We start from the raw sequence: 14,649 nt of genomic DNA on the forward strand, positions 1-14,649 counted from the left end.
AAAAAAATTAATCAAAACTGATAAAATTAATTATATTCTTCAATATAATACAAATTTTATTAAATGTGTAACGCAAATCTTCAAATAAACTGATATTTTTATACTTTATTTGATATTATTAGGAACAAAGGACTAAATCGAAAAAAAAAAAAAGATAAATGACTAAAACATTACCTGAAATTAAATTAAGAGACCACAGATGTAATTTAGCCTATTTTATACTAAAAAATCAACACATTTAACCTCAAAACCTATCACCAAACCCCAGATCATGAATAACCTATATAGGAAAATAAAATTAAGAATATTTAACTAAGATACAACCTCACTTCTATATATATATAGTTGCAGAAAGAAAAAAGAAAAATACATTTGGAAGGTATAAACGCTAAAGCTGATTATAATACTACTAGGTAAAAAAAACGGTATAGTGATACAATGCTTTTGGCAGCTAAGACTCTTTTCTTTTTTAAAAAAAATCGTTGTTTTCTTTTTTAAAATTTTAATTCAATTGATAAAATATTGTTAAATTTAATATATTTTTTAATTTAAATTTAAAATTTTACAATTATATGAGTTAATTATAATAAAATTTATTGTTTTTAATAAAAATATTAATATGAGATAATAATAAGAAAAGTAACAATAAAATACAATTATATTTTTATTTAACTAAGTATCTTTTAAATTAGGTAGAATTATAACAAGTAGTAACATTATCCTTCAAGAAATTGAATACTACTGTATTTCTAATGCTATATTTGAACCTATAATTTTTAATTAAATTGAAAGAGACATTTAGCATTTTATTTAAATGTTCTTGGACCAAATTAAAAAATATTAAAATAATGAAAAGGTAAGGGAATATATTTAAAGTGAAAAAGAGATCTTAACGAATTCATGTGATTACTTGTGGAGTAAGTTTTGCCCTAAAAAAATGAGAAAACTCTTTTAGCATATAGGGATAGATTAACAGATTTGGGAAAGACTTAAAGCAAAAGTAAAAACCCTAAAGGGGAAAAGAAAAATAAAGTCTACGGTAGCATAAAAGTAACTTCAACAGCATAAGCTAGTAAAGAAACTGTGAGGAGGTAGCAGTCTTAGCAATTTCGGTAACAAGAATTCTTTTATTGTTTTTTTACTAACAAAGGTAGCAAGAATTATATCGAAATGAGATGCTCCTTTTTTATTATATATATAAAAAATTATTAGAAAAGAATTCATAGCTTTTGATTTTGGTTGATTGAAAAATTCTATGTTATTTAATCTTTTATCTATTGAGAGAATAAAACTTTAGAGTAAGAAAGTTAGCACTAATTAATTACAATTACTAAGAGTATACATTAATTATATTTCACTTTTCTAGATAGTTTTTTTTTTTTTTTTAAGATCGTTTTCTAGGTAACTAGAGTGTTAGTAATTCCCAATAAATATTGCATTGAAAAGTGATATCTCCCTTGAAATGTCACAAAAAATTTGGATGAATTAAAATAATGAAAGTAGTTGAGATTAATAAAGACATAAACATTTATAAAATACTCCCACTATTTTTCTTCTAAGATTCATAAAAATGAATTTTTTATTTCGAAATTTGATAATTTTAGTTTTTTATTTTAATTTTTTAATTAAAAAATAATGATTTCATATATTTTAAACAATGTGACATATGCTACAATAATGTAGAATAATTAACAATCATAAAAATGCAATAAATGCCACAAAAAACTTAACTTTCAACTTAATAACTTTATTCATTTTTATAATTTAATTAATATTATATAAATAATGAATGCATCTAATGAAATTATATATCACATAATTTAAAATATATTTTTTGTGCAAATATTTGAGGGATTGACCAAACATGTCAATTTTTAAAATAGGGAAATTAATCAATTCCATAAATAGGTAAAAATAGAGGGACCAAAACTACAATTAAGCCAAAATATTATTATTTTTTTATATAATCATTTTTTTTATATTTACTTCGTCTCACTTTAAAATATCCCATTTATTATTTTTTCTATTTCAAATTATTTATCAATTTAAAATACCAATACAATATTAATTACTTTTTTTCCACCAATATATTATTATTTATTATACCTCAATTCATCAAATTTTTCAACTAAGTGCAATTAATAATTTTTCAACTAAGTGCAATTAATAACGATATTTGAGTAAATGAAATTTATTAATTACTTTTTACAATATCAATACAACATTAATTAGTTTTTTGAGTAAATGAAACTTATTTGATTAAATGAAACTCATTTTACAATACAAATAAACATTAATTACTTTTTTTCCACCAATATGCCATTATTATTATCTCTCAAATCATCAAATTTTTCAACTAACCGTAATTAATAACGTTATTTGAGTAAATTAAACTTATTTTGTCTTTGAAATCAACAAAACTAGTCATTTGAAATCAACAAAACTAGTCATTTTCTTAAGTATCACGCATAACTCAAACCAACCAACTAAATATGAGACATGAAGTAATATTTTTAAGGTTTAATTGTAATTTTAGTCTCTCTATTTTTACCAATTCACGAAATCGATTACCTATTTTAAAATCTAAAGTTTTTGTTCATCATTCTGATTTTTTTAACTAAAAAATATCGATGTGACATACTTTAAATAACACCACATATGATATAATAATATATAATAGTTAACACTTATACAATCACAATAGAACTCTATAAAAACTTAACTTTCAACTTTATTTTTTTATTTTATAATTTAATTAATAACATATGAATAATTAATCTATCTAAGTGTTTCTATATGATAAAATGGTATGACACATCGTTTAAAATATGTCAAATAATTATTTTTTAGTTTAAAAATATGAGAGACTAAAATTGTCGACTTTTAAAATATAGAGACTTTTATAAAACGGTTCAGTTTGTTTTTTTGGACTAAACATCGATTCAGTTTAGTTTTTTCAAAATTGAAAACCGATTCAGTTCAGTTTTTTCAAAATTTACTTTGGACATGTGTATTAAAAAGATTGAGATAATTTTAATATTCATTAGGGTTTGATAAAGTTCAATTCTAATTTATTAAATTTATCTCAATTTATCTCTTATTTTTTAATGCACATGTGCAAAGTAAATTTTTTTGAAAGGTTTTTGAAAATATTAGTATCTAAATCTAAAGGTTTGTTTGTTCAAGTGAAAGAGAACACATCTTGTCAAAAAAAATGAAAGAGGAGATAAATTTTAATTGAGGTAGAAAAGGTAAAAAAGAGGAAAATGACTTTTTGTGTTTAATTCTAATGGGTTTCCAGGAAAAAAATTAATAGAGGAATATGAGGAAATATTTAATTTTACTTTGTTTCCCCCTTACAGTATTTAACAAAAAATATCAATCAAATATAAAACTTTAAATAAATATTTTTTTGTCAAAAAACCTTAAATAAATATTCTTATTCTTCCAAATTCTCATTTTTTAAAACTAAAATTAATTTAGAGAAATTTTAAATAAACGTTGTAACAGCTACCATTTAAATGTAGTTACAAAACTCATTTGTTCTATTTTTAAAAGAAGTAACATATATGCATCTCTATACATGTTTTTTGGGCCTTCCATAACCCTATTTGCCTCTAAAAGCTAATCAACATAATTTTTCTTTTTAAAATATAACTAAAACTTTTTTTATGTCAAAAAAGTAAAATTATCATTTTTTAAAACTAAAATTAATTTAGAGAAATTTTAAATAAACGTTGTAACAGCTACCATTTAAATGTAGTTACAAAACTCATTTGTTCTATTTTTAAAAGAAGTAACATATATGCATCTCTATACATGTTTTTTGGGCCTTCCATAACCCTATTTGCCTCTAAAAGCTAATCAACATAATTTTTCTTTTTAAAATATAACTAAAACTTTTTTTATGTCAAAAAAGTAAAATTATCATTTTTTAAAACTAAAATTAATTTAGAGAAATTTTAAATAAACGTTGTAACAGCTACCATTTAAATGTAGTTACAAAACTCATTTGTTCTATTTTTAAAAGAAGTAACATATATGCATCTCTATACATGTTTTTTGGGCCTTCCATAACCCTATTTGCCTCTAAAAGCTAATCAACATAATTTTTCTTTTTAAAATATAACTAAAACTTTTTTTATGTCAAAAAAGTAAAATTGCATATTGTTCCAAAAAAAAAATTAAATAAATAAAATTTATCTAAATATTATTTAAATAAATATTATAACTAAAATACTTTTAAGTAATTTATCTTTAACTGAAATTTATTAATCTTTTAAATTCAATCACTTTATAACTAAAAAAAAAATCTAAAATAAACAACACAAATACATACATAGACTCAAGCAAATTATAAAGTGGGACACTATGGATTAATTCTTCAAAATTCTAAGAACAACTTCTATTTTCGAAACTAAAAAAAATCAACTTCTATTTTCGATGAATATCGCATACCATAGTTAAAATTTGAAGTAATTTTTAAGCATTTGTGAACAATAAATAATCTATTGTCTCGGTTACCGAAGCACTAACTCACAAACACAGTTTACAATCTATCTTCAAAACTTGATCCTTCTAAATGAGACCACGTTTACGAAACCCATCACACTCACGATTATCTGCCAAATCAATTTCAACAACCTTAACATCAAAAACAACCTTAAACTCCTTGTCTAGACTCCTTTTTCCCAATGAAATAACATTCTGAACAATATGCGGTTCTATATATGTAGCCAAACCAAGACTTATGGGTAATTTTGCCAATTTTTGAGAGACAAAAAGGGCACAAAAATGAGCATTATAATTTGTGAGAAAGAAAAAAGGAACCTTTAACTTGTATCTAAACTTTGGTGACATAATAAAACCCTTTTCAGTTGTTAAAGGTGGAACCCCTTTAAAGAGTTCAACATAGAGCTTATAGAATCCTTGAACATGAAGTTCGATTGTTGCTCCTTTTTCTTCATTGTTTTGTGATGTTTCTGGAGTCCCAAGGCTCATTGTGTGGCTATAGTTTTTGCTTGGTATCTTAAGGTTTGATTCAGAAAAGGGAAATGGATATAGGTTTGTGGGATTGGATGAGGATGACATTTTTTGGCGGATATTGAAAGGGAAAGACACTTTAGAGAAACATCTAAGAGCGTACTGGAAGCATCTCACTTTTGGAAATTGGTTAAATATACTCCACTATTTTTATTTATTTATAAATGTTAATAATAATTACTTGGTGACTAAATACACTCCACTCTGAGTCCATTATGAATGTTACATTTATAAATAAATTTATTATTTAAAACTAAATAATTTTCTATTTTACATTTATAATAATGATAAATATTTTCTATTTTTATCGTTTATATTTTTTTTAATTAAGCAAAAAATTTAAATGAGACTCATAATTTTAAATATTTTGTATATTTTTTTTTATAAATTTGAATTTTTTCATGTTTGATTTAAATATGAAGGGAATCGGGATAGATTCATGTAAGAATTGCATTTGACAGAAAAGATATGTTATTTTATGAGTTATTTTAAGCTACACAATTGTGAAATTAATATTTTAATGTAAAATAAATTAAATTAAGGAAAATTTATATTTATTTATATTTGTGAGTTTATATGTGATGTTGAGATTTTTGTAGAAAAAAATCCAAAATGATTTTATATGTGTTTTGGTGAATCAAATAAAATCCATCTGCGGTTTAAATTTCTAACAAGTTAAAAATGGCATGAAAATTTCAATTAGGATATATGGTCAAAATATTTTCTTGGAGGAAAAATATTTATTTTGACCAATGTTAATAACTAATAGTTGTTACGACAAGTGGAACAATCGGTAGGTGAATTCTACTTCGAGATTAGATATCTTAATAAAGTTTGTACTAGAAGGAATTTAATGTGACATAAAGTAGCTTGATGTAACTAGTGCATTTTAATGACAAAAGAGGTATAATGATGTGATGTTAGTTGGTGAGATATTTTGAATAAATAATATTTGAGTGGTTGAAATTAAACTATACTATTTTTAATTGCAAACTTGAAGACCAAGTTTGATTAGTGTGTGGCTAGAGTTCTTTGCTTGAGAGAAAATTAGGGGTGGACAACTTATCTGATCTGCCCAAAGAAAGAGTAACCTACAGAAAATAGAGTATAAATGGACGGGTTAGTCGGTATATCATGTAAACATGTCCTCACAAACATGACATCGCATGTTAATTCGAGCAGATGCGGGTCAAAATTTTAGATCGAACAATAATCAAACCCACTCATTGACGTATAGTACTTGTATTATACATAATGACTAATACACATACAAACATGAGACAATGAGTTTTCCATTTTCACACGCCATTGACTTCTTGTTGTTAGAGTAGGCCAACGCCTTTTTAGTGGGAGTGTAGCCCACATCGTGTGAGTCTATTAATGCATATTTATCTTAGTAATAATTGTATATATTTTTAATTTAAGTACATATTTATGACACTGATTTTTAATATTGTAACACTAATTGTTAATTCTTATTGGCAATTAATATAACTCCTCTTTTTTATAGCAACACATTCTTTCATTTCCTTCAATTGTGTGAAATTGTTGCAATTACTTGTTACTGCATTAACTTTTGATTTGGCTATCAATATAATGTCTATTGAACTAATGAACATTAATATGACAAGTTTACAATTCTATTTGACTGTCCTCGACATGGATATTAATGTCGATTTTATATGTATTCCCCTCAAGAATTTGGGAGTAATCCTTGTGAAGATTTGACTATCATGCCATTATATTTTACTTGATTGTGCTAAAAAATCTATAATCTTTCTAGACCTAGGAGTTTCTGACTTTCTGATCCAAACAGATTAAAACACTATTTCGAAGGTGGAGTTTAGAAATATGTGTTCCTCAATTCAATCAGTATGAAGTCAGAGGTGGAGGTAGAGAAGATTCTTGTAGTCAAAGATTTTCTAGAGGTATTTCTTTCAGGTGTGCCAGGATCTGCCCTAGTTTGCGATATTGAATTTTCAATTGATGCGAATCCTACTATATTTCTATGGCTCCATATAGAATTTCTCCTTTAGAGTTAGTTGAATTGAAAAATCAGTTGGAGGATCTTTTATCTAAAAAATTTATATGACTAAGTGTTTCCCCTCTCCTTAGGGAACCTTGTGCTCCTAGTAAATAAGAAGGATGGAAAGTCTAGAGTTTGTGTTGATTATTGATAGCTTAACAAAGTCACGATCAAGAATATGTATCCCTTACCACGTATTGGTGACTTGATGGACCAACTAAAGGGTGCCTTCATATTTTCAAAAATTGATCTGAAGTCAAGGTATCATTACATTCGGGTGAAGAAAGAAGATACCCCTAAGACCGCATTCAGAACCCACTACCACCAATTTGAATACTTGGTGATGCCTTTTGAAGTACCAATACACCAATTATCTTCATGGACTATATGAGTCATATATTCCTTCCTTTTCTAGAGAAATGTTGTGGTGGTTTTCATTGATGATATACTAATCTATTCTAAGAGCTGGGAAGAACATGAAAATCATCTTTGTCAAGTTTTGCAAGTATTGAAAGGAAAACGATTGTATGCTAATTTGGGAAATTGTGAAGTCTAGTTAGAGATGGTGAAATTCTTAGGACATGTAATTTCTAAGGAAGGTATCACTATCGGCCCAGGTAAAGTAAAAGTTATGATTTCATATAAATAGCCATATATTGTCATAAATATTAGAAGTTTTTTGGGCTTGGTCAGATAATATAGAAGGTTTACTGAAGGGTTTGCCATGATTGCAATCTCGTTGGCTATACTCACTAAGAAGAATAAGATATATGCATGCACTGAGGAGTGTGAGAAGAGTTTTAGCCGATGAAAGATAATCTAACGACATCACCAGTGCTACGATTTCCACGATTGAAAAAGCCATTTCAAGTTTATTGCGATGCCATTTATGAAAGACTGGGTTATGTACTAACGTCGAACAAACAAGTAGTAGCTTATACTTCAAAACAGTTGAAGGAGCCCGAGAAAAATTATCCCACGCATGACTTGGAGTTGATTGAAATTGTTTTTGCACTAAAGATTTTGAGGCACAATATGTATGAGTGTAGTTTTAAGTGTTTAGTGCTCACAAGAGCTTAAACTACTTTTTTGAACTGAAAGAGCTTAATATTAGGCAGAAGATGCGATGGAATTCATCAAGGACTATCAGTTCACATTCAATTATCACCTAAGAAAGGAAAATTTTGTAGCTAATGCTTTGAATAAGAAGTAGATTCATATCTCGATCGTAACAATAAAAAGGTTGGAGTTGTTAGAAAAATTGCACAATCTAGACTTGAACATGGACTCGTCTATAAGAAAGATATATTATGGGGAAAGTGTTGTGAATAATGAGTTCATGGAGGAAATCACGATGCTCCAAGAGATTGATGAACTAATTCAAGAAAAGAGGAAATTGATTGATATTGGCAAGGCACCTGAATTTCAGAGTGGGTCTAGACAATATTTTGAGATGTCATGAACTTGTTTTTGTACCCTACAATGCAGAGTTAAGGAAGAATATATTGGATGAGGCTCATAAGAGCATATTGAGTATTCACCTCGATATTATATAAGTTGTACCATGACCTGAGGTTGAGATTTTGATGGTCAAGGATAAAGAGTTAGAATGGAAGTGAGACAATGTATCTATGGACTTTGTGGTGGCATTTTAAAAAAACCCATAGAAAGTTTGATTCCATTTGGGTGATTGTAGACAGATGGACATAGTCTGCTCACTTCTTACCTATAAAAACTTCTTATAATTTAGCAAAACTAGAGGAGATTTATACTAATGAGATTGTTAGGCTGCACATAGTACCCTCTAGTACTGTGTTGAATAGATAACTGAAGTTGACTTCTCACTTTTGGGGAGCATTACGTGAGACTTTGGTACAAAGTTGACATTGAGTTGTACCTACCATCCTCAGATTGATAGATAAATGGAGGTGAAAATCCAGAACTTGGAGGATTTGTTGAGGGCTTGTGTGTTGGATTACCAAGGGAGTTAGGATAGTTTGTTTCCTTTTATGGAATACACTTATAACATTAGTTATCGTGTGAGCATCGTGATGGCCCCGTATGAGGCCTTGTATGGACGTAAGTGCCAAACTCCCTTGTTTTGGTACTAGGATGGTGAGAAGTTGATTGCATTGTCCAAAGTTGGAACAACATATCAAAAAAGGATGAAGACAACACAAAGCAGATAAAAGAGTTATGCTGATCAATAGAGGCTGTTGGAACCAAATTGGTTTTATACTTAGGGTTTTGATGTTAAAAAAATATTTTATGAGAATAATATATTTGACTTCACAGAGTATGAAAGAATATTCATATTTTTGAAGAAAATCTAAAACATGATTTTACTCAGATTTATAATTGAAGAAATTTTTTGACCAAGTTGTAAATAGTATATGGTCAATATTTGAAGAAGATATGATCAATATCTTATCAACAATAAGATACGACTTATTTACAAGAAGATTTGATCAATATTTATCTACAAGAAGATATGAATTATTTACAAGTAGATTTGATTTGATCAAGATTTATGTATGTAACACCCCAATTTCTTATTGTTATATTTTAGTAATATAATACTACATTATTATTATATATGTTTGATATGAGTGATAGTTTTCTTCGAATTTGTCTTAATAATTTATTTAAACTATTAATAATAAAAATATTTTGTTTGTTTTCCCTTAAAACTAAATAAAAGTAATAATAATAATAAATAAATAAAAACTAAATCACCTATTAGAGTGTCACTATTAAGCAATACTTTTCTTTACTCAGACTTATACAAATTAAATTAGTGTGTCATTATATATATATATATATAGCTAAAGGCAAGGCTCGTTACAATTTATGCCGCGCCAAATTCCTCCTTTTTTTTTATATTTTATATCCAATTTCTCCTTTTCTTCATTACCAGATCTTTCATTCTTTCTGATAGTCTTTTATTATTCTTAAATTATTATTAAAATCTACTGTTTGTGTCACTATTAGTTAAGTTTTCTTCTGATGATTTAGTTACCGTCTTTTTTTTTTTGTTTTATTTAATTATCCAGGATTATGATTAAAATAAAATACTAAATAAAATAAAATACTAAATATATTTTATTCATTAATTATATTATGATTGAATACCAATTATTTATAGAATAGATTTTATAAATAAAAACAGTGTTTTCAACCAAATCAGTAAACTTGGTTTGCAAAAGCACCATAGCACAATAAGGTTTAAATAAATAAATCTTGCAGATTTCAAAATCAAAGAGCTTGCACATATCACTTTTTTTTTCTTTCTTTTTTGACATGTTTTATTTTGTTATTTCACAGTTCACATTATTAGTATTCCTTAATACTGCATACAATATTATTATTAACATACTTGTTTTAGCATATTACATTGAGTTTAAATGAAAAAGTTAAATTAATGTTTAAATCAAAGAATATCAGCTCTTGTTAAAAGTCTAAATTGTATTATCTATCTGATATAAAGAAAACGTTTAAATTTATTTAACATCCAAAGACTTTAGTTGTTTTAATTATAATTTAAAATTGTGCATTGTGTGAAGTAACAATGTCAATTATAAGGAAGTGGAGTTTGAATTATAATTGTCCCTTTTTTAAAAATTCCTATTTAAAACTGAAAGTCTAACTCAAGATTGATCTTGGTTATAAACGAAGATTGATCTTGGTTAGTAAAAAACAACAATATCAATTTTATCAATATAAAATCTGATTGTAAAGCATAAACTAAATAGAGATAGAGATATCACACAAGGATATATCCTGGTTCACCCAATCCGGGTTACGTCCAGTCCTCACAACCGTGAGATTTTTTACTAAGTGTTCAAAATGGAGAACGTTCTTGGTTTTTACACCACCAGTCCAGATCAACCTTGATCTGTTATAATCTTCACCTTTCAACCTGGAAAGGATTTTTACAATCACCTTTCAACCTTGAAAGGATTTTTACAAACACACTCAATCTAACATAAAAAATAAAATCAGTATATAATGATTCAAAGATATAGTGAAGAGAGTTGAAGTTTGCTTGAAGAGTTTTTATGACTTGTTACTTGAACAAGTATTGGAAGATTTGTAAATTGAACTCTTGCCTTCATCTTCCAATTGATCTTCAATTTATAGATGTTAAAAGGCTTTGAATATTCAGTTTAAAATGAATATATCCGTTGGACACACTTCCCAAGTGTTAGATATATTTTAAAGCAATTAAACATGTGTTTATTTGCTGTCCAAAACGTTCTTGACAAAACGAAGAACGTTCTTTCTTTTGGGTTTCATGGAAAACGTGAATGAGTGAGTTGTCACATGTCAGTTGGCACTGTTTTGAGTCAGGTTTATGCAGAACTTTCTGCAGAATATTGTAAGTAAAATGTACTTGTTTCCTTGCTCACAACACATCAATTTGGAGATCAATATTGAGGCTATTTTTCACCTTTGGGCATTGATCTCGAGTTCCTGGAATCACCAATGATTTGAGCAGTCTTGATACTCTTTAATATGTGATTTATACTATGGAAAATTATCTCTTTTAATTCTGTCTTTAAAAGAGAGTTAAAACCAAAATGTTCTTTTGTAAAACAAGAACATTCTTCGTTTTGTGTTTTGTATGAGTGTTAGATTTTGACAGCTGTTGTGTGTCAATCCTTTGTCTCAAAAACATGATGTGTTTTATGCAAAAAGGTGCAACATCAGTGTCCTTGCTGTCATGGCTGTCATTTCTCATAGCTCATCAATTTGGAGATTGATCTTGATGTTTTTCTTTGCCTTTGTTGATCCTCTTTGATTGAATCTATCCAAAATAATCTTGTGTAGATTATTAACTTCCTCTGTGATGAATATCGATGTTTTGTAGTGTAGATAGATGTACTTTTGCATCCCAGATCAATCTTATATTATATCAGATTTTGCTCTTTGTAAACCAGAATGTTCTTGGATTAAAGTTGTGAAAATGGAGAACGTTCTTCGTTTCTGTTTTGAGTGATTGCTGGATTTTGACAATTCTAACAGTTGTTACGTGCCAAGCTTTTCTATTCTATATGTGTGTCAGTGATGCAGGGACTTTATCATTTATGTCAAGTTTGTACTTGCTTACTTTAGCCATCAACTTTGAGGATTAGTCTTGCTTTTTTATTCTTGATGCATTGCTTTGCTTTTTGTTGATCTTATGGAAAGAATATGTCCAAAATGATATTAAGTATATAATTGTGTTCCTTTGTAATGAATACTGGTGATCTGCAATGTAGATTGATGTATTTCCGCAGCCCAAATCAATCTTGAATTAAAGAAGACTTTGTTCTTTGTAAACCAGAACGTTCTTGACATCCAAGTTCGTTCTTCGAATTGGTTGGAGATGAGCTGACTTGTACTTGTGATTGTGTCAGTTGTCTGAAATGATTGATTGCTTTTAAGTCATGTCTGCAGGTCTAGATGTAAAGTACAATCAGCAGTGTACTTTACAGCTTGTAACTTTGTACTTGCAATTTCCTCACTTTAAGAATGATCTTGTTTTATAATTTTTATGAAGCATATCTTTTATCCTTCGAATTCTGGAATAATTATGACTTAGATTGATCCTTGCTTTTTCTTGATGAAGATATGAGATGAATAAAGCTTACATGATCCAATCTCTCACAAAGAAACTGACTATTCTTGTTTATGACAAAAACGAAGATCGTTCTTCGTTTCCCAGAACTATGTCAAGATCGATCTTTGTTTTACTGCTTTTGCTTTCTTGATTTTAATGAGACCTGCTTTGTAATGCTTGATACCTATCTTATTTTGACACACTCAAATACACATGTTAAATACCAAAACACTTAGAATCATAATTAGAATTCTTAATTAACTTTTTGTTTGTTTTCATCAAAAAACATTAAATTGAGATTTTGTCTCAACATTGTGTTCATTGCATTGTAAATTTTAAGATGCATAAAATAAGCCTGACCAATTTGTCAAGATAGAAATGGTGTGCCTCTTCCTATCTTGAGATAAGATAGCATATACTGCATTTATATATACATGCCTACATTTTAAAATTTATATCTTAATAATAAAGAGTTTAATTCTATTTTTGCAGCCAATAGTTTTGTTACTTCTTTTAAGTACGTACCAATTTCCAAGTCGCATCTCCAGTACTTGGGTTCCAGATCACCTTGACCAACGAAACATCCTTGGTCCTCAACCGCTTAATCTTCCTGTCATCAATTCTCACGGGTGGTACTTCGAACGACAGGTTATCCTTTAGCTGGATCGTGTCTGGTTCGATCACGTGAGATGGATCTGCGAGATATTTCCTCAACTGTGACACATGAAACACGTCATGAATATTGGACAATATCGGAGGTAATGCAATCCGATAAGCAACCGGCCCAATTCGTGCAGAAATCTGATATGGTCCAATGAATTTCGGAGTCAACTTCTTCGATTTCAAGGCTCTACCTACTCCAGTAGTAGGTGTGACTCTCAGAAATACATGGTCGCCCTGTTCGAATTCCAAAAGTCTGCGACGCTTGTCCGCGTAACTCTTCTGGCGATCTTGTGAAGTCTTCATTTTCTCCTTGATCTTCCTTACTTTAGCTGTGGTCTGTTGCACCATCTCTGGTCCGACAATCATATTCTCACCGTCTTTATACCAACACAAGGGCGTTTGACACTTGCGCCCATATAAAGCTTCATATGGTGCCATTCCAATACTTGCGTGGAAACTATTGTTGTAAGTGAACTCATTCAACGGAAGTACATCATCCCAGCTTCCCCTATCATCTAGTACGCATGCTCTCAACAGATCTTCCAAGGACTGATTCGTCCTTTCAGTCTGCCCGTCTGTTTGTGGATGGTAAGCTGAACTCAATCGTAGCTTCGTTCCCAACGCTTCGTGCAATGCTCCCCAAAAATGTGATGTGAACTTCGGATCACGGTCTGATACAATAATGTAACACCCCGATTTTCAAAGCGAGGGTGTATTTTTTTTTTCAAAAGTAATTAAACTAAAACAGAGAAATAAATAAAGAAACGCCTTTGGATAAATAATTGAGTCATTATAATTTAATCATTCTTTCTCCTTGTCTTTGGTAATCCGGTTATAAAATCCATGGAAATGCTGTCCCACTTCCATTCAGGAATATCTAAAGGTTGCAACATTCCAGCAGGTCGCTGATGTTCCACCTTCGCTTTCTGACAAGTTAGACAAGTGGACACATATTCCGCCACATGTTTCTTCATTCCTGGCCACCAATAATTCTGTCTCAAATCCTGATACATCTTCGTTGCCCTAGGATGAATACTCAGCTTACTCTTATGCGCCTCTTCCAGAATCGTTTTCCGCATATCTGTAATGGCTGGTACACAAATCCTACCATTACACCGCAAAACATTATCTGCCCCGATCTTGAACTCAGTCGTCTTCCCTTGTACTATTAGATTCCTCTTCTCTTGAATTAAGACGTCATCCTGAGAATTCGCAATGTCTTCAAGTAATCCACTCGAGATCTTAATCATTCCGAATTTCAAAATTCCCGGTGCAAACTCTACGTTCAAGTGCAAGTCTCTAAAAGCTCCCCACA

General features: G+C 29.1%; 1 protein-coding gene across 1 annotated transcript; it reads right to left on the minus strand.

Annotated features, from left to right (window-relative positions):
* Positions 1 to 4,354: 4,354 nt before the first annotated feature.
* Positions 4,355 to 5,151, minus strand: LOC101497950 (uncharacterized). The gene has a single exon (XM_004499797.4). It carries the CDS (start codon positions 5,089 to 5,091, stop codon positions 4,579 to 4,581), a length of 513 nt encoding a protein of 170 aa, XP_004499854.1. The 5' UTR covers positions 5,092 to 5,151; the 3' UTR covers positions 4,355 to 4,578.
* Positions 5,152 to 14,649: the final 9,498 nt, after the last annotated feature.

Source organism: Cicer arietinum, chromosome 5 (genome assembly GCF_000331145.2).
Source record: "Cicer arietinum cultivar CDC Frontier isolate Library 1 chromosome 5, Cicar.CDCFrontier_v2.0, whole genome shotgun sequence".
NCBI classification, from domain to species: Eukaryota; Viridiplantae; Streptophyta; class Magnoliopsida; order Fabales; family Fabaceae; genus Cicer; species Cicer arietinum.